The sequence below is a fragment of the Nuphar pumila genome, chromosome 7 (genome assembly GCF_984573655.1).
Source record: "Nuphar pumila chromosome 7, dmNupPumi1.hap1.1, whole genome shotgun sequence".
Taxonomy (NCBI): domain Eukaryota; kingdom Viridiplantae; phylum Streptophyta; class Magnoliopsida; order Nymphaeales; family Nymphaeaceae; genus Nuphar; species Nuphar pumila.
The window spans coordinates 118659044-118686878 of record NC_143255.1 but is presented as its reverse complement, the minus strand read 5'-3'; the positions used below and the strand labels follow the sequence as shown (position 1 = coordinate 118686878).

General features: G+C 37.8%; 2 protein-coding genes across 3 annotated transcripts; one reads left to right on the top strand and one right to left on the bottom strand.

Annotated features, from left to right (window-relative positions):
* Window positions 1-12731: 12731 nt before the first annotated feature.
* On the bottom strand, window positions 12732-13761 carry LOC149833155 (uncharacterized). The gene is made up of 4 exons (XM_090014953.1): window positions 13701-13761; window positions 13555-13595; window positions 13312-13412; window positions 12732-13049 (listed from the first exon to the last, which is right to left on the bottom strand). The coding sequence occupies exons 2-4, from the start codon at window positions 13558-13560 to the stop codon at window positions 12956-12958; spliced, it is 201 nt and encodes a 66-aa protein (XP_089871079.1). The 5' UTR covers window positions 13561-13595; window positions 13701-13761; the 3' UTR covers window positions 12732-12955.
* A 3397-nt stretch (window positions 13762-17158) lies between these two features.
* On the top strand, window positions 17159-25047 carry LOC149833154 (small ribosomal subunit protein eS7-like). 2 transcript variants are annotated; one of them, XM_090014952.1, is made up of 6 exons: window positions 17159-17201; window positions 19055-19146; window positions 19235-19308; window positions 19401-19524; window positions 24337-24519; window positions 24693-25047. In XM_090014952.1, the coding sequence occupies exons 2-6, from the start codon at window positions 19072-19074 to the stop codon at window positions 24813-24815; spliced, it is 579 nt and encodes a 192-aa protein (XP_089871078.1). In that variant the 5' UTR covers window positions 17159-17201; window positions 19055-19071; the 3' UTR covers window positions 24816-25047. The 2 variants fall into 2 exon arrangements, with proteins under 2 accessions (XP_089871078.1, XP_089871077.1); XM_090014951.1 differs by having other exon boundaries at window positions 19049-19146.
* The last annotated feature ends 2788 nt before the right edge of the window (window positions 25048-27835 follow it).

The following is a 27835-nucleotide window of genomic DNA, read 5'->3' as shown; positions in this document are numbered from 1 at the left end:
TATATAATTAGTTTTTCAGTTATATAATCAGATTTTTTTTTACTTTTTTTATAGTTTTTTTCACAGCTATATGATTTGTTTCCAAGTTATATAATTACTTTCTCAATTATATAATCAGTTTGTCAGTTACTTTTATATGTTACTTTCATATTTTTTAGTATTTATTTAAGATTTTTTATTTTTTATTGGTTGTTGCTTTATCAATAAAATATTTATTTATTTATATTTTTAGATTTTTTATAGTTTTTTAAGTTTTAAAAAAAATTAAGGCTTTACGCCTAGCCTCACTTTTTGGTAGAGCACCTTGCTCTAAGCTTCAACACTTTTCACAACATTGGCTGAGACATTGCGAGTTCAAAACTCAATGGTATAGTTGTGTAACTTATAGGGGTAACCCCAACTTGCCTTTAAAAAAAAGAGTTGTTTCCAGTTAATAAACAGGTAGGGGTCTGCCTAACCCCAGCTTTCTTAGTCAAAAAAAAAAAAGTGTAGGCATTGTTGAAAACTCAAATTTGTAAAAACCAGGCCGCCCTCCCTGTGCAATATTTTCACCAGTTAAAACTTGGTTGATCGAGTACACTTTTTCACCTGGTAAAAACTTAGTTGATCAAGTGTGTGTCTTTGTCAACCGGCTTCTTCTTTTGTAATGCTTAATGAGGTCTGAGCTATTATTAGGGTGTCAACCGGTTCGGTTTACCGAAACCCAACCCGGACCAAACCCTATAGGGTTTGGGTATGGTGACAAATAATAAGGCTTGATTAAGAGCCGGGTCTGGACTCAAAGGTCCAATTAATACATGGACCCAGGTATAGTATAAAATTTTATACCAGACTCGGGCCTGACCCGAGTTTCGATTAAGACCCACAAATTTTTAATGTAAAATAATAAAAAATATGATTTTATCGTGTCGGGTTCATGTAGTTCTTATTGTGTCCAGGTATGGTTTTTCTTATAGCAGACCCAAAAGACTCAGGTCCGGACCCAATCTCATACCCAAATTTTTGATCCAAGTCCGGTTTCACCTAGATCAAAATCAAACCTGACCCGTTGACAACCCCTAATTATTATTACTCTCTACTAGGGGTGTCATCGGGTTAGTTTTACCTGAACCAAACCCTATAGAGTCCAGGTATGGTGACAAATAAAAGGGCTCAATTAGGACTCGGGTCTGGACCTGAAGGTCTAAATAATACATGGATCTGAATATAGTTTATGAAATTTTATACCAAACTCAGACCTGACCCGAGTTCCGATTAAGATCTGCAATTTTTCAATGTAAAAATAATAATAAAAATATTATTTTACTTGGTCTTGTTTACGTAGTTTTTATTGGGTCCGGGTATGATTTCTCTTATAGTATACCCAATTATACCTAGGTCCGGATCCGATACCATACTCAAAAATCTGATCCAAGTCTGATTTCACCTGGATCCAAACCCAATACCATACCCAAAAATCTGATCAAAGTCTTGTCCAACCTGGGTCAGAACCAAACCCGACACATTGACACCCCTTCTCTACCACAAAATTTACCCTTCAAGGTCAATGTAGCTGTTTCTTGGAGAAAAGTGAGAAAAGAAAGCTCACGAACTTGTTAAGAGATGTCGTATCCTCATTCAAAAGAAATTTGGGGGATTTGGCAATCTTTTCAATGCAGACTTTAGAGCAGTAGTAATATTCTTGAACCCATTCCTGCCCAACCCGTAGTCAATGGGCTTTGCTTCGAAAAATCCAACCTTACCGGAATGATCGATTCAGTAGAAAGCAATTCTTGGATCATGCATGGTTTTTAGAGCCTCTAAAGTTTGAAAAATTTATAGATCATTGATTTCGAAACATTATAAAAACCTATCCACCCATTGGAATCAAATGATCCAAGACCCGATTTCTATGAAAACAAACACGTATAACACATCTAACAGGTAAGAATTTCTAAAAAACATCAATTTTTTTGGAAAAAAAAAAACATCTGGTTTGGGTCGGGCATGGGTGGGTCGGGTAGATTCCCATTTTTCCAGACTTTTATCCTTTTTTTTTTAGTTATAACTAGTCCCTTAAAAATGGCCAAATAATAGCCAAATAATGAATGGCCAGTGCCTAGGGATGGCAGTGGAACGGGGAAAGCGGGCCCCGCCTTGCCCCGTTTGGACCGGGGATGAAGGTTAAAATTCATCCCGGTGCGGGGATGGACTGACACTTGCCCCCACCCTGCCCCATTCTTGCCCCCGCCCTACCCCATCTTTGCCCTCGCCCTGCCCCCGCCCCCGTTAATAATATTACTAAAATACCCTAAATAAAAAATAAAATTACAAAATAACCACATTCATAAATACTCTTTATCTTACTAACCCTAACCCTATATTTTATCAGTCGGAGCCATCGCCATCCAGAGCAGAGAGAGAAGGTAAATGATTTTTTTTTCTTCTCTTATACCATCTTTGAGAAGTTGCAGCCAAAAGCCCTTTGATCTGACTGCAATGTGTTTGGTTATTACATCCATTAGAGCATAAAACTCTCTTTTGCTCTTTTGAATGTAAAAAAGATTCTTAACGAGTAAGTTGATAATCACTTTTGCTCTTTTAAATGAAGATCAGGTTGATTCATTTGTAGAGAACGTCACGATCAAAATCAAGAAGCAGTATGTAGTCTTATGTCGTCTTTGATGCCAAAGTGCTAAGTAAGATCGAAATCAATCCTCTCTCTCTAACCTCTAAAACCCCCAATTTGGTTTTAAGTTCTTTTGGGTTTTGTGAGGCTTTGTTTTTGTAATATTTTGGGGTAGAACCCCAACTTGTAATCCATTGATCAAATTGGCAAAAAAAAAAACAAAACCCCAAATTGGGTTTTGGATTTTTGGGGATGATTCAATAGAACAGGAATATACGCTGTGTCTCAAAAAGAAAAACGGGGACAGGGCGGGGATGTGGTGGGGGCGGTGGCGAGGAGGGGCGGGGACGGAGATGGAGATTAATATTTTGAGATGGGATAGGGGTGGAGGTCCAAAGTCTCCCCGGCCACGGGGATGAAGGTTAAATTTTTAAGACGGGGCGGGGGTGGAGACCTTGTCCTCTGCCCCGCCCCGGTCCACTGCCATCCCTACCAGTGCCATCTTTCATAGACGTCCCTATCCCAACTACCGTAGCTTGCATTTGGATGACGAGGAAAAGCTAGGTTTCTCGTAAACCTGGCTTTCAATAAACTTAGTTTACCCAAAACCAAGTTTTATTGGTGTTTTTTATGTCACAAATTTTTAAAAACTAGGTTTAAAATTTTCAAAACACAAAAGATAATGAAAAAATAGTCGGCCATTATCACTTATTGGAAAATGTTGGGGTAGGTGCCGCCTGGCAAGAGTGCACTAGCCTGACCATTTTTTGGCTGGTCGATGGTTGAAAAAAAAAATTAAGAATGTAACACAATTGAAAAATAAGAAAATAAATAAATAAATAAACCATTTTTTTGGCTAGCCACTGGCCTAGAAATCGTCGGACTGCTGCCTCCCGGCATGGTAGGTGCCAGCCTGGTCATTTTCTGGGGAAGGATGACCAGAAAAGTATAATTTTAAAAATTTTAAAAATTGTGATAAAAAAGAAACCAGCCATTTTCGGCTATCCACAGGTCGGTGGATAATCGGATTATGTTGGGAAAAGTACGAAAAAAAATGTAAAAAAAGAAACCAGCCATTTTCTGGCAAGCCACTGGCCGAAAAAATGGTCAGGTTGTTGCCTCCCAACATGAAAGGCATCAGCCTGGCCAATTTTTGGCTGGTGGATGGCCAAAAATGTCAAAAAAGGGAAAAAACTAAAACAAACATTAAAAGAAAAAACAGGCATTTTCTAACTGGCCACTGGCTGGAAATTGTTGACTTGTAGACTCCTGACATGAGAGGCACTAGCTCGGCCATTTTCCAACCAGTGGACAGCCAAAAAAATTGACTGAAAATATAAAAAATGGAAAAAAATGTGAAAAAAAGAGATCAGCCATTTTTCAACCAACAACTGGCCGGATTGTTGCCTTCTAAAACGAGAGACAGCAGCTCGGCCATTTTTTGGTAAGTGGATGGCCGAAAAAGAACAAATTGAAAAAAAATAAAAGACATGAAAAAAATAAAAAAGAAACCAGTTATTGGTCGAGAAGTCGAGGCCCTAGGCATATTTCATTGGAGGCCCATATTTCTCCATATTTTTTTTTTCATTGAAGGCCCTCAGCATGTAAAATATAAAATGTTATATTTTTTTTTCATTTGAGGTCCCAGGTGGCGGCCTCAAATATCAAAGATGTCAGCCGGCCCAGCACCAGCCCGGCTTTTTCCCGATCGGTGGTTGGCTGCAGTACTTTTCAAAAAAAAAAATATCCAGCCAATCACTGGCCCAAAAATGGTTGGGCTAGTGTCGACTTTGTCTGATGACAGTAGACTAGGGCGGGGCGGGGGACAAAGTCTCCACCCCTGCCCCGTCTCAAAATTCTGCCCTCCATCCCTGTACGGGTTTTGATTTTAACCTCCATCCTCGCCTCTATCTCTGTTTCATGCCGTTCATACTCTGTCCAAACAGGGCGAGGCGAGGCCAGACCCCATTTTCCCTCGTTCTACTGTCATCTCTAAAGAGTATTTTATCATTTTACTAATGAGAATTAGAGACGGGTCAGGGCGGGGCGGCAGAAAGTGTAAGTCCATCCCTGCACGGGTTTTTATTTTAACCTCCATCCCCGTTTCATGTCCTCCATCCTCAGTCTAAACGGGGCGGGTTCCATTTTTCCCGGTCCACTGCCATCCTAGATGGCACCAGCTTGGCCATTTTATGGCAGACAATTTGTCAAAAACCTTACACAAAAAAAAGTTGAGATTTTTGACAATTTTTTGGATGATGATCGACCAAAAAATGACCCGCTAGTACCGCCTTTACCGGGTAGCACCAAGCCAGGCCATTTTCCAGCTGGTCTCCAGTCGGAAATGGCTGGCCGAATCAATGTGTCGTGGGGTTAGGGGAGAAAGGAAATGCGATAAACTGGGTTTTGGTCTTTGAGAAAACAAGGGTGACCCCATTTTTTCCTAAACCAGGTTTTTGTCAAACCTGGTTTTTCATGAAACCACGTTTGGTGTCTTACAAACCAAACCTAGCTTTCATGAGAAAAAACAGGTTTTCACCTAAAACCTGGTTTTGGGTGTCATCCAAACGCACGCTAGTTTTTTTTTTTTCTATTTTCTGCCGCCTAAGACAGAAAATGGCAGGGAGATCTCCTAGTCATTTTTGGGTCATTAGGTGGCCAACTGAAAACAATCGAAAGGTCAATAAACTTTTTGTGACATTCAAAGACATCATAAAACCGAAAACTGAGTTTACGAGAACCTGATAATTAACCAAAATCTGGGTTTACCAAACCAGGTTTTGGATTGTGTCATTGAAACACTATATCTATACTGCTTGTAAAGGAGCAATGAAGGGCATTATGGTGTCAAATATTAGTTGAACTGTAAGATTTGTAATTTTAAAATTTTATTTTTTTTATTTTTATAGGAATACCTATGCCATGCAACAATTTGTAAAATGACAAGGCGAGTGTTGTAATTTTTAATGTCATTTAATAAATTGGTTGCAGTATAAATATATTTTAATAGATAGAAAAATTAGGAAAGCTAATTACATGAGATTCCAAGGCTGAGAGAGAGAGGGAGAGAGAGAGTTTTACTCAGTTACTTACACCTGACCCATTCCCAAGGACAAGCCATTTTCTAGTAATTTATAAGAGTAAGGATATGGTGAGAGCACCTACTCCCACAAATTAGAAATTTGGTATCTTCTCAATCATACCTTATAGATGTACTCAACATAGTTTATTTGATAGGAATAATGATTTGGATTATGTTTTTTGAACATAAAAGTAGGATTTTTCAAGTCATAAAATTTTGATACATTGTGAGCAATTGATTTTTAAAGGTCTTAAAAAACCTATATGTATGCTATAATCACATGACGCAAAACTTGTTTCCCACTAAATAATGCTTATAGTCTTACCAATAAATAAAGTTCATGAAATTTGAAATTCTAAAGCTTCTATTAGGTGGGAATAGGTTCTCGGGCAGCACCCTATCATTACTGTTTATAAAATTGTCTCATACAATGATACTTGGATAAATTTGTTGATAAGCATGACTTGGATACAGAAAGTTCGAAGTTCATTTCTTTGCTTTATCATTCATTGGACAAAAGAAAAAAAAATTGAGTGCAATTTTTTCCTTCTTTCTTTAAAAAAATTACTTTTTCAAATGAACTATCTTAAGCTCAGCTTATGCTCATAATCACGTTTGATGCACAGGACAAAACCTGTTTGGGAACCACTTTGTCCCCACAGCAAGTTGTCACACATTTGAAACATGCCCAGCTCAGGGACAAAATAGTCCCAGTGAGGTTGTTTTCTTCCTGTTATTCGGATACCTTGAGCAAGGGACTGAGTTTTACACTGCAGACAAAAGCTGCTCAGCACACCTGGGCTTTTTTGTCCAGGGCATCAAAAACATCCATTAAATCAGCTTGAACTCATGACAAGGTAAGATTGGACTTTGGCTGAAGCTTGTGTTGAGCAAAACAAGCTAAATTTAGCTCGTTTGTCACATTTACCAGTCCTACCTAGGTTTTTTTTTATATAACCCGATGGAAGCTCACCTGGCACAGAGACCTGGTTGCACTGGCTAAGCACGTCATACATAAAGTCATCGTGCCAGTGTAGGGATGGCAGTGGACCAGGGTGAGAGCGGAGGATAAGGTCTCTACCCCCGCCCCGTTTCAAAATTCTGCCTTCCATCCCAGCATGGGTCTTGATTTTAACCTCCATCCTTGCCTCCATCCGCGTTACAAACAGGGTGAGGCAGGGGCAAGGCCGCATTCCCCCTCGGTCCACTGTCATCCCTAAAGAAGAACGGAGGACAGGAAGGGGCGGGGCAAGGCAGGGATTAGAGACAGACGGGATGGGAAAAAGCGTAAGTCCATCCCCACACGGGTTTTGGTTTAAACCTCCACCCCTGCCTTCATCCCCGTTTCATGTCTTCTATCCCCCCTCCAAACGGGGAGAGGCGGGGCAGGGCCCTGTTTTACCCCAGTCCACTGCCATCCCTGTGCTGGTGGCATAAAACACTGAGGCTACAACCCCCACCCCTGTACCAGCCATGCATGAAAAGTCCTACCAAAATAATCCACGGAAAGAGCTTTTCAAGCCACCTTGGCTCATATATTACAGGCCTATGATAACGACTATAACAGTAGAGATGTAACTGAGTTGGGTATACGCAATCTAAGCCTATGTACTGAACCGTTTAGACCCGACCTGACTCTATCATAATTAGTGGGTTTGGATCAGGTCTGAAATCTAGACAGAATTGTATTGTCAGCATCAGCAAAGTTTAGTTTCATTTTAGGGAGAAGTGAGACTTTTGTACAAATTGCATAGAACCAGCAAAGTTTGATTTCATGTTAGGATTCAAAAATGTCCATCTTATGTAACGTTCTACGTTATGAAAGCAGTATGGTCAACAAGCAACTTATTTGGAGATCTGAGTGGTAATGGTAACCAAGCAGTCTAAAACATCCAGAAGCAACTTATTTGGAGATTTGAGTGGTTATGGTAACCAAGCAGTCTAAAACATCCAGCAATTCCCTATAACATGAAGGTAAAGAAGGCAAGTGTTTAATCATGCTTGTTCCAGTTGCCCAGAATTTTCAAAGGTACTGATATCTTGTCCAAATTTTCATTTACTCTCAACCTTTTACATTGCTGAGCAATTCTTCAACAAAGCCCATTTTAATTCAAAAGTCTGGAACCGTAAGTATGGCAGAGCCAACACGGCTAGGTCTCTGATCCTGAGAGTGGTTTCTCCGTGTAAATATCAAAAAAATTCATCTGATAGTCTCCCCAAGGGGTGTTGACTGCATGATAAAGTGATCTCTAGGAGAAAAAGTCACTAGTTACCCCCAGCTACTTTTTCTCCACAAAAAATGAGTAAAAAAACTTCCCCCAATGCAAAAAACGAGGAGGTTCTTCTTCTCTGTTTGGTAGGGTGTAAGGCCCTATTAAGGAAAAAAGCAACACCATTGATCATATTTCTTGAAATTTCTCAGCCAGTCCACACATAATTGTCTCCCACAAGTAATGCTTATGCATCAACTTGCATCTAAGGATGCTAAAACTAGTAAGCAAACAATCATCCAATAGATATCAGGGAGATACCCATCTAGGTTTGATCAATGGCAGCTTGTTTAGCACATATAAGAGCGCAAACAAGTTCAGTAACTGCCCCAACTACACGCACCCTTTGCCTCAATATGCATGTAAATGTAGATGGGTAACTTTTCTTGCTTCTACACAAAGATCGATGCCAAGAATAGAATATTTCACCTCCCCAATTGTTGCTAAACCAAATGATCTGTGACTAAAAGAAGTGTACCCTTTGAACACAAATATGCAAATAGAATTATTTACCTATCAAATCACTGACAAACAGAATGCTTTGTCACTAATAGATTATGTAATAAATGATTTTAAAACTTTGGGAATAAAGAAAGACTCTCAAGGAAAAGTTCAATTAACAATACAGAGAGAATTTGCAACAGAGATGGTAATCAAAGTATCCGAGGACAAATGCCCCAGACAAGGGAAAACTTCTTTTGATTTCCAATTCGACAGGTAAAATATGAAGGAATGCAACTTCATAATATTATAACACAGGCCGTCAAATGAACGGGGAGCAATGTGGATCCTTCACTTTGTTACTTAAAAATAGAAGCATGAGAATGCCACAAGCACATTCCACAGAAAAAGCAAAGCAGGATGAAAGAGCTAGAATCGAATCTCAATCATAAATGCTTCCAACTTTTACGGTTCTCTCTCTCTCTCTCTCTCTCTCTCTCTCTCTCTCAAAGAACCAACCATAAGAAGTACGTAAATCGAAGAATGGGCCATTTAGTTCCACCGTTAATCCAACTTCACAAGATCGGTGGTGCAATATCCATGCTCCATGAGGCAGTGGAAGGCTGCAGATAGGGAGCATGCCTAGGGTTATACACTTATTAGTTGGAATTCTGAAGCGCAAGTTGAGATTCTAAACATCAAAAAAGTTGTCTACCTTTGACTATCAATCAACAGTACGAAACAAACCACGCTCACCAAAATCTGTTGCTTCATTGGTTAATTCACCCTTTCTTACATTGTCAAACATGATCAAGCCTTCCAACCTTTTGAGACCGAATGCATGTCATAAAGCACAATCCATGGAGAGTAGATTTAATATGCACTAAGAGCAGCACTAATCCAATTAATGCAACTAATCAGTTGCACACATGCTCCCCAACTTGGGACCTAAAAACTCAGCTCCAATTTTGCAACACTTCCTTTGTTGGTAAATTATTAAGACGGAAATTGTGCCAAAATAACAACATAGTTCTACCCTTCCATCCCCAAAAAAGAAAAAAACAAAGATGAAAAGGAAAGAAAAAGATTGGCATAGTGAACAAACAAGTTGATCTTGAACAATATCTGGCCATGCTTAGGGGGAAAAGACCCTTCGGAATAACAAAAAAACTAAGGTATGGAAGCTACAGAGTAGCAGCAGCAAGCGCCAAATACGGTATGAGGTATGGCAGGATAAAGAAACAACTAGAGATGCACATAAAACAAAAGTTCTTAGACAACTGTGGTATAGATAAAGTAGCAATTTATGGCTTTGCCAAAAAATTGATGCATTTAGACCTTGATCAGCCAGCGTGTACTTGAGTACCTAGAGCCTTACTACTGGAAGTAACTTAGGGATGTGAAATTAAATAAAAGAACAGAACTACAAGACTTTAATCAACACTAGAGGACACAAGTTAATATTTTAGACGTAATTACTTCCAGTTAACGAGAAAAGAAACCTTGACTCGACATGTCTATTGAAAGCATAAATAGAATTTCCAATCATGATACCTAGAAGGTAATGAGCACTGCCGTTCCATCACCTTGGTACACGAAGAGACAAAAGTAAAGGAGGGAAAGGGAAAGATGGTAACTACCTTCTTTCTCGACATTAAGCATCCTAGAAAAAGTAGTCGGTACCATACTGGCCAACAAAAAGACTATAAGAGCCTGCTCTTAATCCAAGAGACCGAAGTTTCACAACCCTAATGATGATTGTAATACAAAAAAGGCATTTCAAAAAATCAGTCACTTTTAAACATGGACACAACTCGGTGATAAAAATGCATTTTGCTCAAGTTTGCAGCCTGTTTGCGTGCATATACTCCTCCATAAGGAAAACAAGCAAAGACAACAAACAAACTATGAACTATCTGAATGTCAGAAGTGCCCTTAAAGACAATATTTGGCACAAAACTTGCACCCCCACCAAAAAGGAAATTGTGTTAGACACACACACACACACACAAATAGGGAAGGGACAGCGTCCAACCAAAAGAAGGTACAACCCGTCCAAGACACTTTCTAAAATTGATTGTAGAAGTGTTTTTTGGCAAATATTACTGTTAGGATGTGATCTCTATGGTCAAAATTCAAAAACCTAAGAACCAGCTCTTGTAGCAAAAATTTTCAATGTATTTCAATGTATACGCAGAATTTAATAATGTTCAAAAAACCAAACGTTTGAATTTTTTTTAGGTTTTCTAGATCATAAAAATCCAATCTATGCATCAAAAAGTTCGCAATAAGGGTGGCCTCCCTTCACTAATGGTACTAAGTGGAAATCACCATTTTCTCACCTTTAATTTTTTTTGTAGATCAGACACTATAAATTTGACATAAATGATTGTTTAGCAGAAAACTAGTTTTGGGTCATATCTTTGTGATGTGTAAGCAGGTTTTTCAAGGGGTTCAAAAATCAACTGCTTGATGTACTAAAATTTCACAACTCTAAATCATACTTTTATGTCAGAAAAACACAATCTATGGACCCTAACAAACAAACAATGCATAACACATTTATGTGGTAAGATTATGTAGCTACAGCTTGCAGCTATGACCTTCTAGCTCAATAGTTTTATGTGTGAATATGTGTGGAGAGAGAGAGAGAGATGTTTGATTGGATTTTCAATGGAATCAAAACAGATACTTCACTCTCAGAAAATAGGATGCAGAACTATGTCACAGGGACTCTCCAACTAGGTGCCGCACCCGTGTCGCACCCGAACCCGATGTGGTCAACCTGGCCCTGGGTGCAGTCAACGCACCCAGGGTCATTTATGTCCAACTTTTGGACTTATTATTATTATTATTATTATATATATATATATATAATTTTCTATATTTTTGCCGCACCCCCGCACCCAAGTTTTTTGAAAGTGCCGCGCCCCCGCACCCGCACCCATGTGACATAGATGCAGAAGATAAAGGAATACATTTTTTTAAGAGCCCAAGTTCCAGAAACCAAGCTTGATAACAGTGGACAATTTGAATTTACTGTTTTCAGAACAATGATAACTTCATTTACTTGACCCTAAGAACAATTTTCTATTTGCAAAGCACTAGAATCATCCATCTATTTAACTGGTTTTGTTTTGTTCTTGCTTATACACAAAGACCTATGTTCATTATAAAATACCTAATATCCATTTATTTTCCTAATAAATGATAATAATATCAATAGGAAACTCAGTAGCAACACTCATTCACTATGTTTCTTTTCATGTTAATGGTGTCCCACCAAAGGCTTCTCTTGTCCAGCATAGTGTGAACACGATTATCTTTCACACACTGCCTAGTGGGCAGTTTAAATTGATATTATGAAATATAGTTTCAACAAATGTTAAACTAAGAAAGGAAGTCTTATTTTGTGCATGGAATGGCATTTTGAGCAACCAGACAAACTATCAATGTCTTGGATGAGGACTATGACTTCAATATACTGAAGAATGATAGACAAGTCTCAAACAGTCAACCAACATGAGCAGGCCCAAGGGATCGAGTGAAGAAGAAAACAAAAAAAAAAGATGGGCTGATTCAGCCAAATTAAACCTGTGGACTGTCATTGAATGAAACCTAAAGTGATGTTGGATTGCAGTACCTTGAATATGAAGACAAAAGATTTTTTTACGAGTACCAGACATAACAATTATAACACAAAGAGATAACCATATGGCGTGATGATATTGACATTTGAACTCATCAGTTTTCCCTCATATGGATTCTAGAAGATGAGGAAAATCACAGGAATTCAAAGAAAAATAGGTTCAGAGGAATACCTACAATCCTTGACGCTCAATTCGCTTTTGGTATCTGGCAGTTAAGGAGTCCATCTACATGATAAGATAGGTTCAATAGAAGATTGGCCACGAAATCTCAATTCATCCAGAAACAAAATTTAAGAGATAGCATAAGCTGGTGCTTTAAAGGACCACCCTAAAAAGAATCGGATGAAAGAATAAATGAAAACAATAAGACAATTCAACTAATGCACACACAAATATGAGGTGTTCTGTTTAACATCTATGCACGTTAAACATCATATGCATTACATATTTCCATAATTTCCGAATATCACTACCAACTTATCCAAATCATTATGATCATATCATATATGGAAGCACATAAAAATCTCATGCCCTGCATCCAATGCCACAAAAGATCTAAAAACGAGTAGAAGCGAGAAATAAGTACACCATTCTCAACAACCAAAAAAACAATCAAACAGAAAAAGGAAAAGAGGAAATTCAGTAAGCAAGCCTAAAACCAGAAAATGAAGGGGGAGAGATCAAGAGAAAAGGACAACTTGGCATTCACAAATAGATCAAAGAAGAGGGAAACACAGACCAAATACATAGCACTTCTTTCTTTATCTGCATCAGAATTGTATAATGGTTTTACATCATCATAGATCCAACAGGACGAATACGATCGACAGAAGGCAAAGTCACAAAGGATCGAAGACGGACAAAACATAACCCCTGATAACCAAATCGAACCTCATCACGAGGGCTATTTCTTGTTGCTGCTCTTATTACCTCCTGCGTCCCCAGACGCCGCTCCAGCAGCTTTCTTAGCGGCCTTCTCCTGAAGCGCCTTGGCATCCCTGCAAGATAGAACACCAACAATAACCATGAAACCATCAATCAAACGAAGCAAATCAATCCAAACCAATCACCAACAAACCGCGAATCAATCAAGCCCCATAAGAAAACAAAAGACCCAAATTTACAAGCATATCAGAAGAACGGTACCACGAGCAAAAACCAATTGACCCAATTCACCAAATCGTCTCCCGCGCCCATTTACAATTCCCGGAATCCCTTAGAGGCAAAAAAAAGGGGGGGCGACGAGAATGAAAAGATTACCTCTCCCTTCGCTGTTCGGGGGTGAGCCCGTCATCCTTGCCCTTCACCTGGGCCTTCCTAGCTTGAGCCCTCTCCCGATCTCGATCTCTCTGGTTTCCCCGTGAACCATACCGTTAAGGATATACACAAAAGGCAAAGAAAAACAGATGGGTATGACCAAAATCACGATTTTAAAAACAAAAACACCATCAAATTCATAGAAAAGTTTTAAAAAATCATGGATTCATGGAGTTTGAGGATATGGGTCATTGTGATCTCGCAGCGATAGGGGAGAAACGGCTCCTCTGTCCGTCAGGAACAAAACAAACGCTGGTTAGAAAGAAGATAAAGGATTACAAAGATGACCTTTAACAGAAGATCGAGAGAGAGAGAGAGAGAGAGAGAGAGACCTGAATAGGGAAATAGATCTGCCCGCTTACGACGGAACGCGCGACGACTCTCGCTCTGTAAAAGGAAGGAATGGGTGGAGATAAGTATGCGGGGGAAGGTATGATTAAATTACGTAATCACCCTTCTGTTCTGCCAAAATTTGCCAGAATGCTCGTTCTAGAATTTACGATGATTTTATCTTTTCTTTTTTTTAAATTTTACCAAAATACATCTAACTTTTTGTCCTGCTTATAAGCACGAGCTCAACTTTTGAAATATCATAAATACACGCTTATTCAACGGAGCAATTCTAAAAAAGTAGGCGTGTTTTTGTAAATTTTAAAAACTAGTATCGTGTTACTAAATAAATGAAAATCTAGGTTTCTTTTGCAAATTTTTCTCTTTTTTTTAGCAAAATGCCATGGCTCCGTGTTTTTGTTTTTGTTTCTGTTTGGCACGCGGAAGTATGGCTGCAAATGGATCGGATATAATCCTATATCCGAACCGAATTTAACACATTATTTCCGAATTTGGATCTTTACAATGAGTTCCGATTGAGGATTTGGAGGGGATTCTGACTTGTTAAATTGGATTTGTTTTGGATGCGGACTGAATTTGTATTAGTATTTTAGGTCAGATCCACATTAGATCTGGATGAAAATATGATCCAAATTGATTTTTTGCATGTAAAGAGCTGCTTCTATTGTTTTTCATCAGTTCCAGTATTACCAAATATATTTTGGAACTGGATTCGATGTTACCTTATCAGATTTTATTCGGATCTACATTTTACATTTCAGATTCAGATCTAACAAGATATGGCACGCATCCAATCCGTTTGCCTTGTCTAAGCAAAAGGGTGAAATGGATCAAATATGATCCGGGATATGCTAGATCCGGTCCCAATTCAAAATGCATGTAATAGATTGAGAATTTTGAGTGAAAACGGATTAAAAAAATTTGCAAAATGCAAATAAATTGGATTTGATTCGAACTTGAATATAGATACAAGTTAAAATGTTGGTGCAGATTTGATTCAGATGCAAAAACAATCTAATTAAGTAAATCTGAATTTCCAAAATAAAGCTGTGCTAAAAAATGGATCAAATCTATGTATGTGTTGCCATAATTCACTACATGTGGATCACATGGATCATATAAATTCTAATCAAGCATGACTGGATATGACTAGTATCCAGCTCATGTCCATTGAAAGAGTACTTGAAATAAGAGTGCTAGGTTCATTTCAACATTCATATAGTGCAAATTTTCTATATTTTGCAAATTACACCCGCAAGTGTTCAGCATGGTCTATTTATTAGAAACCAGCTTTTGCATTGTGTTTTTTTTATGATAAAATATTTTGTTTTTTAGCCTTGAAAATATTAAAGTGTTGTTGATTTTTTAAGCCCTTCAAAAGTATGTTTATTTCTCATAATTGAGCAATTTAAAAGCTGATTCCTACTAAACAAACATATAAATCACATGTGATTAAATTTGCTAGCCATTTGTACATACATTCTAGTAAAAAACACTGTTATTTTCATGTTTTTAATAAAAAAAATGAAGTCTATCTTAAATTTATACATGTGATCTATAAAGTTTACCTAGAACTTGTGATGATGAGCTTAGTTCCTCTATGCCGGGATCGACGAGATATGGTGGTGGTTGTACTTCCGATTGAATGGACTTATAACTGTCTGTAGTAGTTGATTCTTCATAAATTTCCATTGCATGTTTAAACTATCACCATTTTTAGGTTTTTTGATAATTATTTCATGTTGTGTTTTTCGTAATACATTCAATCCATATTTTTGTATCTGCCATAGACATCCTCAGTTTAATGTCTCATCCAAAGTTCGATGTATTTAAGAGTTTATTTGTTACTGTCAAGTTGGGCCTGACACGCTTCAACTTGTTCTTTGTTTTTTTAAGATAAATTTAGCCTCAAACTTATTCTCCAACTCTCCACCACTCTCATGGACTTCTCTTACAATCCCCCTAAACATTTGATTGTAGGTATTGCAGACCGCTTTAAAAATATTCCTACCAAACAAAATTGAAAATTTTAACTTCCAATAAAAATTCAAAAAAGGAACCTTTTTGACATGGCAAAACCATTATTCACAAGTTTTGAATTCAATAGTATCCCCTATAGACTAAGCAAGTCACATGGACTTTGGCTTTAAGTTGCTACTTGAAAGTAAAGGAGATACAATAATCTCAGAGTTTCACCGAAAAAAAAATGAAGCTTTCTTGTAAAATCTAATGAAATGAACGAATAAATGAATGTAAAATGAAAGAGAAGCAAACCCTAACCAATCACCAATGATTAAAATATAAAACCCTAAAAAAATGTCTTACCAACAAACCCTGACCTTGAACAAACTCTAGAATGCATTTACTCAATAGACCCTAACCTTGAAGAAACTCTAGAATGCATTTACTCAATAGATTGAAAAAATGGGGTTTAAAATGCAAAACCAACCTAGAGAGATAGATGTGAGAGGTTCACCGAAAAGCGTTTCAATAGAGAGGTTCGGGGCTGGGGATAAGTAAGAGAGCGAGAGAATGAGAGTTCTTCGGGGGTCAGGGTGAGAGAGCAAGCGAGTGTCAGCGATAAGAATCATTCTTTTTACTTGTTTGTTTTTCCCGTCCTTGTTCTTTTCGTAACAGGGGAGTCAAACAATGTTTACACCGTATTCTGGACCCGGTGAATGCGTTCCGTGCATCCTCCGCATCCTGCATTTGTTAAAACACACGTATGAAATTTAGGCCTTTCATCACACGCGATGCGTCATCAAACATGCACTAATTGGACCAATAAGTTTCTCCTCATTTCATCCAAATCAGTTCCATTTTTCTAATTAAAAATGGATCTGATCATGATCCGAACCTCAAGAGACCGAAAGAGGCGCTTGAGTTTTGACAACTGTGACAATAAGGCCCTTCAAAAAGATCTGAAATGACATGAAGAAGACCGACAATCCACAACTTAATCAGGAGGTTATTTTGGTCAACAGATTTTCTCATTCCTATCTTTAGGGTGTCAACGGGTTAGGTTTGCTTAGGATCTATGTAAAACCAGACCCAAACTTGATTTGAGATGCTGGTACCGGGTCTGAATCTGGGTTCAATCGGACTCACCATAACTGAAACATACCTGAATCCTATAAGGATTACATGCATCAAACCCAAACCATACCCCTTAAAATTGTTTTTTTCCAATCCTTTTTACATTAAAAATTAGCGGATCTTTGTTGAAACTCAGGTCGGTTTCGGGTCTGTTATAAAATTTCACAAACCATACTCGGTTCAGTATAATAATCGGACCTTTCGGGTTTGTCCCGAATTCTAATCGGACCCTCTTACTTACCACCTGACCCTATAGGGTTAGTACGGGTCCGGTTCGAGTCAAACCCGACCCGTTAATACCCCTACTTATAGGAAACCCTAATTCTCAAAGACACTCCTCCTACTCTGCGGCAGGACGACCTTCATCCAGATCGGCGTCTGTTCAGGTCTCTCTCCCTCTCTCTCTCGATAGAGCCCTTTCATGTAGGAATCGGTTATATTAGAGGGGTTTTGTGTTTGTTTCTTTGCGTCTGATTTGGTACGCTCGAGTGTATAGCCGGCTCCTATACACTCTAGCCGTTTCCGGCGTCGTTCATGTCGGAAACTAGTATGGTAAGCAGTGACTTAAGGCGCATCGCGGATATCCGGCGTTGCTTCGTCCGGAAAACGACGATAGTGTTCCCATCTCAGTGTATGGCCGTCGTAGCAACAGATGGACCGATGAAAATCATATATTTTGATGGGGACATTCTCTGGTATCGGATTGGCCTGAAAACATTCTGCTCACCAACCCTTTGGATTGGCCTGAAACTGATAGCACCTACCAGTTTCAGGCCAATCCAAAGGGTTGGTGCCTAGAATGTTACAGTGTATCGTAGCCATGATACACTCGAGTTCATAGGAACAATTTATTTTTGCTATGTTCACGATGTAAAAACTAATGGAGGCATTTTTAAGCGACGCATTTTCCTTTTTGTTTCTATTTTTCTTCACCTATTTTTTGTGTTAATTTCTCTGGTTGACTTATATTGTTCACGTGAGATTTGAGATCTGCTGCAAATACGTTGTGCGCATCTTTTCGGGACACTATCTATTATTTTGACTTCTTTTCCTGTTACTACTTGTTGTTTGCATGCCTAGTGTAGCGCTGCTTGTTGCTTCTTTCGGTGTCTCAACAAGAAAAAAATACTGAAGATAAAAGCATGGAAATCAAAATCAGTGTTGTGTTGATTTGATTGGAATCTTGCATTTTCCTGGCATGTAGATCATATTATTTTTTATGAACATTTTTTTTGTTGTTGGTGTGAAACGTTTTAAGAATTTTGGGACAGATTAAAATTTGAACATAATTGTAAAATGTACCCATCTATGTGCAATCCCGTTCATAATCTGAGTCATAACATACTGAACGAATTTTCGGTATCATGCAAATAGTACTGCACCTTTGGAAAACATTCCGAGATTAGTAATTATTTGAAGAAATAATCAATAATATAGGGAGCCTGCGTGTGTTTTTGGATATCTATTACAGGGAATTTATGTTTTTCGGGGTATAATATTCTAGAAATAGGTGAGTCATTGATGTTTCCAATCAATTTCAAAGAGACAAGATCTTGTTATTAGTGGGAATATGGTGACACTCATGCTTCTCAGAATGTCCTGTTCTTTTTTATGTGAAATTTGGTAACTTGTTGAACTCTTGCTGTCTCATATCATTACACTTGAGTCAGTTTATAGGGAGACCATCCTTTAAAAAAGGTCATCATACAATGGAAAATACTTGTGCAACCATTAAAAGTTTGTTATCAGTCGATGTTTCTGATCTGGCAATTAGTGCATCATTTACTTTGAATGTGTTGCTTCTTATTTTAGTGAAGTGAAAATCTTTAAGGCCATGTTTGGGAGCCTTGAATTGGGATGGAAACACTGTTTCAGCGTGTTGTCAAAATATTGTCTTGCCAATGTATGATGTTGAGAGATGAATGCAAGAAACATCCTCTTGTGAATGTTGTTGAGATGTGATGATGGATCTGCTAACACCATTCCAAATGCATTGTTTTAGCAATGTCGCTGCTCCCATTAGAGCCAGTTTCCTCTTTCATGCACCTCGTAAAAGAATGGTTCTTTAGTTTGATACCATGGACTGTTTTTCTTTGCATCATACTTTGCACATACTGGTATTGGCTTCCATTTTCACCTATCTAATGAAAGTGACATCTTGAGCTCATCTGAACATTTTAATCAGTGTTGGTCTCTATGCTATAGGTTTAACAAACATTGGCAATGTTTTAAGTCGCAGGATCAAGGGCAGTCAAAATGTATACTGCAAGGAGGAAAATTCAGAAAGACAAGGGCACCGAGCCTTCTGAATTTGAAGAGACAGTTGCACAGGTTAATAACCTGAACGTTGACCATTTTAAGGCATCATTGTAGTTTTGAGGGTTCTTTTCTTCAATCTCAAGCCTTTCTTACCTTGCAGGCCTTTTTTGACCTTGAGAATACCAACCAGGAACTGAAAAGTGACTTGAAGGATCTTTTCATCAACTCAGCTGTGTAAGGACTTTATGTTGCTCTGGTTTGGGTCCTTGATCACAATCTTTATACTAATATATGTTTTTTTCTTTTCTCTTTCGGGGCCCGTGAAGCCACCTTGACATCTCTGGAAACCGCAAAGCTGTTGTGATTCATGTTCCTTACAGACTGCGTAAGGCTTTCCGCAAGATTCATGTGAGGCTTGTGCGTGAACTTGAAAAGAAGTTCAGTGGAAAGGTGAGGTTTCTGTCCATATTCTTGTTTCTCTTTTCCTCTCTTATCTTTTTGCGTTGTATATGTTTAGCAATGTATACAACTTTTTCAGTGTGATTTGCTCTTTCTTTCTTTCCCTTTTTAATGCATCTTGTAAATACTAGTTGCTATCATGAGATGGAAGGACTCTTGAACTGAATCTGGCTGATATTTAGAACAAGTAGCTCCATCCCTGACCGGTGATGGTGGTAAATTTCAGTGGTTGCACAGGCATATGAAACCCCAGATAAGAAGAATTAAATCAATGAAGTGGACACTTACAATTTTGTCTTCTTTGTCAAACATGTTCCCTGTACCTTTAAATTTGTAAATTCTATTTGAGGACATGAATCATGCCCCTATAAAAAAAGTTGCATAATTACTAATGCTAGTCACCTTTTTTATCTGCACTATTTAGGACTTGCTTGTCACTTCTTGTCACTGTTCGTCACAGTTATTTTCTATGTATCTTGCAGCATTTTCGCATTGTTCACATGATTTTCTTTGAAATTCTTGGCAGAGACAGATCTTTTTAACTTTCATCTCCTTAAATGATTTGCACTAATATATTGTCAGGGGAAAATTTTAGACTTTTCATGTTGTACAGAGTAGATATGCATTTTTCTTTTGGGTCTGATGTTACTCTTAGGAACTTCTAAATCTTTTGTCATCCAAATGCTCTTCATACTAGAGCTTCTCATAGCCATGGTTATTTTTAGTTACCAAAGTTGTGAGTGGGGCAGCTCTGCTCAACAACTTTGGGTTGTCAATGCATGAGCCAACCGTCCATGCTTTCCTGGTCATGTATAATTTGTGTAACATGGATAGTTGGGTACAGTAAAATGCTCAACTTTTACTTGTATTTATACTTTTACAGTATCTTTGGGTGCTCCTACACAAACATATTATTTAATATAATGATGCATTACATATTTTATATTTTTTACATTTTTCTTCATATTTTTAGTGGGTTCTCTATGTATGGCAAAATACAAAATGTATGTGCATGTCTATGCAACATACACAATCCGGCCACACACATACACCCTTGCTTTTGGAAAACTGCAGTGTTAGGCCAGCTACACCTGTGTCGTGCTACATATCCGACATAAGGCACGACTTGTTTGGCTAATTCATTTTATGCCAATAATGTCTGGTTGTTGAAATTGATTTAATGTAATGCCATTGGTGTTCTGACAGTCCCTTTTCAAAGTCCTGGAGAGATGCAGATTAGGTTGACATATATACCATGCAACTTTTTGGATATATTTGTTTCATAAGATTTCCTTGGTCTCTCCCTCAATCAAGATTTAGTGATTTAGGGTGTGTTTGGATAAATTTCTGAGACTTCTTGTAGGATTGAGAATCTGAGAATTCTTTTGGTTTTGCTTGGGTTCCCTTGGAAGTGTATTGGGAATTCCCGGTCTCTTGTTTGGATTAATTGAGAAATGCTATTGAGAATTCCAAGTCTCTAATAATAAAATAGGGCCAGGGCCAGCGTTAGGGTTGCTGCGGGGATGAAGCAATTGGGAGCATAGCGATGAATACCTAATCTCTGTTGGAGGAGAAAAAAACGCAGAAAAGTACCCTGAGATGGAGCAATGTGGAGCAGAGTGAGGGATATATAATTTCTGTTGGAGGAGAAGAAAGTGGACCCTATGTAGGGTGCTTGTGCGTGGAGAGAGAGAGAGAGAGAGAGAGAGAGAGAGAGAGAGAGAGAGAGAGAGAGAGAGAGAGAGAGAGAGAGAGAGAGAGAGAGAGAGAGAGACGTGATTTGTGGATGAGACACAAGTTCAATTTTTTTAAAAAAAATTAGGACACTAGGACACATGTGTGTGTGTGTGTGTGTGTGTATATATATATATATATATATGGTGGTACACCCTCTTGTTTGCATGTAGCTCTCCACCAAATGATTGATCTAACCATACATGTGTTTAGCATGGTTTGTTTACTATGTTAAAAAGGTTTACCATATTTAATATACCACATGATTCTATTTTCAGATGTTTAAAAATCAATGGCTCACAATTCATGAAAATAAGAGTGGCTTGAAAATAATATAAAACATCATATTTGAGTCAACTTTAACACATGAAAATAGTAAACTGAACATGCTAAACACTATCCAATGGTTAGATTTTATATTTGATGCTTAGATCAATGTAAATAAAGCATGTACCATTATAAGTTATGGTGGTTCAGTACTACCATAGAAGCACCCATATATTCCCAAAATTTGGATTCAAGCCATACACAAGTTATAGAATTTTATGGCAATATACATGTTTGTTTCTAAGTGGCTTCACTATATTCATAATATGATTTGGATAGTGTACATATAGATTTATAACTTGGATCATTTAAATTACTTTAGAGTTTAGATTACTTAGGTTTGGATTTAGACCTTTCAGGCTTTCACACATTTATGGATGAAACTGTAAATGGGTCCCATTTTAATTTTAAAACCATTTTTCAAAGCTATGGTGTGAAAAAGAATAAAGCATTGTGGGATGTTAATGCACTACACATTCACCCTTTAGTTTTTCAACAACGGTAAGATAGTTCTATATTGAAGGATTGAAAGAGGTAAGGGCGTCTCTCCTTCTATAAAAGTGGGTCTACCATCCTTATTTATCATGTGTTACTGTGTACTACTTTTGGGGTACACGTGAGTGCCTTTTTGGGCATTTCAGAAAAAAAGGAAACTGGTCCAAAGACCATAATGCCCTCTTCTTATGGGCATACAATTTTCTTTTGCTCCTTTTAAAATTGCACGGGATTGTCCTCAGATTCGTCTTAATGGGGTGTCATAATCTTAACTGAGTCATGTCGCGTGTCGATAAAGACACGCAGGCAAAGTAGTGTGTCCCTGTGATATATATATATATATATATATATATATATATATATATATAGAGAGAGAGAGAGAGAGAGAGAGAGAGAGAGTAGCGTCTTCCTATCCAAATGCACCCTTAAGTCATGTACCTTAGGATTTCTATATGGAAAAAAACAGATCAAATAATTCAAAGTCTCAATTGGGTTCTAGGATTTGAAATGCTAATCTCGGAGATTAGGATGCAAACCTTTTGTTTTGTCAACAATGCTTCCAGAGAGATACAGCTTTGGTGGGGTTTAGAATTGTAGTCACAGTATTTGTCTGTTTTGATGAGCCAAAATCAAGCTTCAAATTGCCCTGTTTTGATTTTGAACTAGATCCCAGCTCCACATATGATTTTAGGTCTATCTGATGAAAGCGTAATTCCTATTACCTTTTTATATTATCATAAATTAAATCCCATATACTTTTAGTCCTTTATGTGTGCACTCAATTGTAGGTTTTATATATTGCAGTTGGCTTAGTCCCATCAAGTGGTAATGCCGCTAAAAATAATTCAATAACTTAATTAAGCTATGTAATTTATTTGATGTCCGAATGATATGACTTCAATGTTATTCTGTTTTTCTGGGTTATTTCAGAGAAAATCTGGGTCGATATGGTATTTGAGCAAGCAGATCTCTTGGATAAACCAAAATTTCAAAATTTTCTTGTTATATCTTATAGTCTCAAAATTCAGTTCAAGATGGACTGATGAATGATGGATCATGGCTTGCTTGTCAAATAAGTATATTATCTCTATATTTCTGTTGCTCATGATTATGCAGTTTCTTTTTATCATATTCTGCTACTTCATGAACAAACTATTTGAAATCAACCATGTGCATTTTGAAAGCCCCTGCTGAAGCCAGAAAAGTAATAATGGCAGTTTCATTTGCAGTTCATACTTTTGCTTAATAGCTCCTGCCGATCGCTTTTTGGAGAAGCACTTGATTTATCTTATCTCAACTTCAATATTCATATTAAAGTTTAAATATTTTTCGTACATGTAGCTTTGGACAAGGAAATAATCCCTTGATATGCAATATAAAAATATAATTCCATCATGGTGAGATTTCTGTCATCCATGCATGGTTTTATACACATATATCTGTAGCTGTGTTGATTTCATGCTTCCTAATTTTCTCTTTGTCGGTTTGCTTGCTTAATCATTTCCATGTTATTGAGGTGACCTCTCATCTTCCAAATATTTTCTTTTATTTCCCTTATGCAATTGTGGGATATAATCACATTTTTTAGCTAATTTTTATGGATAACATGAGTCAACTATCCTATGAATCTATGATGTGGCATAGTTTCAAGCATCTACTAACCCAGAATATTATTGGCTGATGGACTTGCATTATTTTTAACATTTGCCCTCCTTGCCCATGATGGGGATGTTATTTTGATTGCTATAAGTATTCTGAGGCCTCACAAGACAAAAGTTTCATGTCATCTATGTGTCGTTTACCTGAGCTTCAGGTGATGCAAAATATCGCCAGTTGCCACCCATAGATGCTTTTTAATCTGGACTGCAGATATGCATTGATGTGGGTGACGAGGCTCACATGAGAGCAGATAGTGAATGCCAATCTCTGGTCTGAATCAAAAAGCATCGGCTCATTGGATTATTTTGTATCACCTGATCCACTTTCTGTCTGTAGCTGTGTTGTTTGTACCTTTGTTTTCCTCGCAGTTGTGGATTCTGCATAAGCAACCTTCCATCTGCCTTTTTTTTTCTTTATTTTCCTCATCAATTATAGAATACAGCAACACGTTTCTTCAGGGAAGTTTTAACAGATGTCATGAGTCATCTGTTTTATGACGTTGCATAGTTTCAACCATCAAATAATCCAGAATGTTAACTGATGGACTTGTACATTTGTTTTGTCATGCTCTTCCCTGGCCCATGACAGGATGTTATCTTGATTGCTACAAGACGGATTTTGCACCCCCCCAAGAAGGGTTCTGCAGTTGTGAGGCCTCGAAGTCGCACACTTACTGCTGTTCACGAGGCCATATTGGAAGATGTTGTGTATCCTTCAGAAATTGTTGGCAAGCGCATTAGATATCGGCTCGATGGATCTAAGATTATCAAGGTTTGTACCTTCGATTGTCTGGAACAGAACTTAGTCAATACTGTATTTTGTTAACTGTTTTGAGCTATTGAATTTTATAAAAATAAGGTTCCAGGCTTCCAGCAGATTAAGATCTTGATTTTCTCCAAAATTTTTCAGTATGCCTGATCTTTTTTTTACTGATATCATGACAGATTTACCTAGATCCCAAGGAGCGTAACAACACAGAATACAAACTGGAAACTTTCTCTGGTGTCTACAGAAAGCTCTCTGGGAAGGATGTTGTGTTCGAGTATCCCATAACAGAAGCAGCTTGAAGAATTTGGTAGATTAAGCCCAACGTTTTTGCATCTGTTTTGCCTTTTTTGAGATAGTCTAGTATTCATTGTCAAATTATTTTCAAAATTTTGGCCCTGCAATCGATGGGTAGCAAGTTTCCTGGTTGGATGTGCTAATATGCTTCACGTTGAGTAGATTTTTTTGTTACTGTAGTATTGTTTTCCTTGAACTTACAGCTGTATTAAGGTCAAAGAGCTTGTTTTGTTTCGACATGATGTTGCTAGTGCTCCTGCATTGTTACTTCCATCCGCCAGTGAAAGAAACACATCCTCAAGAATCCAGGAGTTTAAAACGTTCTGTTTTATGTGAAAAAACCATTGGACATAGATACCTTTGATATCCACAAACACAGGTCATCTTAGATTGTCAAGGTTGATCCCTTCTGTTTGTTCTAGCAGCTATCAAATCCTACCTCATAATGGCAGAGTAATTCAGCTTGTTGTTCATGGCGGATGGTCCATTTGAATCATTTTAGATGTTTGTCTCTCTCCTTTACCGCCATTATCCAGGTTTGCCAGTTTTTATCAGTGTAAATTGCTAAAGAGCAACAAAATTGACCTTGATGGCCCTTAACAGTTAACGGTATTTGAGCCGGTAATCGCATGGCTTGGACCAGAGGGGACGCTCAACCTACTCAATGATCTTTTATTTTTCGTTTGTTTCATTCCCACCAATAAGAAAAGACCACGGGAAAAGGAAAGGCCATCCCATGTGTTAAAAAGTTTCATATGTAAATCCATTTTTAGGGGTGTCGGGGGGCGGGGGTGAATGGATTTGTGTAAAATGCATGGTCAACGTGAAAAGAAACCCTTGTTGGCCATGGGCTCTGAAGGAAAATGTGGTTAGCATGTTTGTTTCACCTGCATACGAAAATGGGGGGTTTCGTTAAGTAAACCCTTATTTTCATGTGTAAAACGGGTGAAATAGAGAAAGCCTTGATGCCTCAGGGAGGTTGATCCCAGGCTAAAGTCTACTTTGTGGATTGTATGGATTTGCTTTTGTTCATTCTAATTCATGGCACGCTATGTATCTCTGTGAGTCGTAAGAATGTGCTCCATAATTCGTAAAAGGAGTCCCATGTATTCATAAGCCCAAACACGCCAAAATCTGTGTTTTTTGTGAATCCGTTTACACTAGGTGTGAAACTTTAACATCTTCAACCAGTTAAAAGGTAAAGGTGACGTTGATAGTGTCTACAAGGGCTCTGCTCATCTGGTAGGGCCGACTTATGATTGTCACCAAGTTCAAGGGGCGTCACAAGTACAAAACTCACGGGCGGTGTCCATTGCCCTGATGTCGAAGCTGGGTCTTCTCCCTCCGGTGGGCTGGGGGGACCTTAAAGGTTTTGCCTCACCGAGGACATGACATTGGATAGAAATGATTGGAGGAGAAGGATTCATGTAGAGGACCCAAAATGATTTTCTTTTTGGTTCATATCGCTGACCCCAATTGTTTGGGATGAAGGCGTTGTTGTTGGGCCAGTCAAGGTCTGGTCGGTGGTGATGGGTTTTTTTCCGTTGTAATATCCAGTTTTTTCCCCTTTATTATCCAAAAAAAAGGGTCACGTTGATTGTTACACGAGTTTGTATGATTGATGATAGGCCTGTTTCAATGGAGAGGAAGCCTAGATGATGTATTCCTGCCATGCCTGACGAGGGTCTCATTTATCTGCAGGTTCTCCATATCTTTTACCTGGACGTTGAACACATGTCTGCGTGAAGTTGAGGGCTTGTTTTTCAGACACCTGTTATTATGCTATCTATAAGGTCAAATGTATCTTGGGAAGAATAGTGAGGGGAAGTGCTGCAGTTAGCAAAATAAAAAGGATGTTTTAGGAATAAACTAAAGGTAGATTTGAGCTTGCCAAAAACAGTTACTGGTATAGGTACAGCTACTAATTTTGGTACCTGAAAAGTTAAAAAAGTTTCAGGTGTGTTTTTTCCCATGTATATTGATACAATCCAATATATTATGAATAAGAGTTTCTTATGAACATCGATATGGTTTCTAGAAGAACTGATGCAAATTTTTGAAAAGTTGATACAAGGTATCTATCTTTATAAAAACACCTACAAATTAAAGTAGTTAAATATGCATATATAATCAATCTATTGTATAATATATATTTTTTTAGAAATTATGATATTGAAATGTCTTAATGAAATAGATGGTAATAGAAACGAGCTTGATACTCGTTTACAACGGTGAGAAACGAGTTTTTATGTTAGATGATTCACATTTAAAACATTTCATGCCTGTAGTTATGGTTTTCAAGATGAGTTTCGTACCGTTATCTGATACATGATATGCTAGCGTGTAACCTAGTCTACCAAGGCATGAAGACCAAGCTTAGATGAGGTCGAAGATATGGAAATCAGAGACTTGGTTGTGTAAATGCCGGACAAGTCATCATTGTCTAAGGCTCAATTCCAACTTACATGGGGCGATCATAGTTCAAAATCCACGGGAGGTGTCTCTTGCCACAAAGTCGAAGCTGGGTGTACTTCCCAATGCAGGTAAAGAGGACCTCAAAAGTTTTACTGCTCCGAAGCTTGCCAATACACTATTGGTGATGAGAAGGTTTTCCCTTGGCCTAGCCAAAACAAAAACTATGACGAATAAAAAGTTAAGCCAATCAATTTTTTCTTTTTTGAAAGGCAAATTGAGGTTAGGCACGTAAAACCTGTAAATTTTTTAATATTATAAATAAATAAGAAATCATCTTCATCTTTGAGTTAAAATGTGTTTTTAACTTTTAATTTTTTTTCTGAATATTTTTTTTGTGCATTTACTCATTTCTGGCCAAAAAGGGTAAAATTGGTATTTTTAGAATTATTTAAAGCAAATTACTATTTCAAATATTTAATTTATCATTAAAACTATTTATTGTAGTGAGTGATAACTCATCTAGGCATTTTCAAAGTATTTTGAGCCTAACTAGATATATTTTTATGATTTTCGAAAGAAATTCTATAAAAGGGTATTTCAATCATAAATA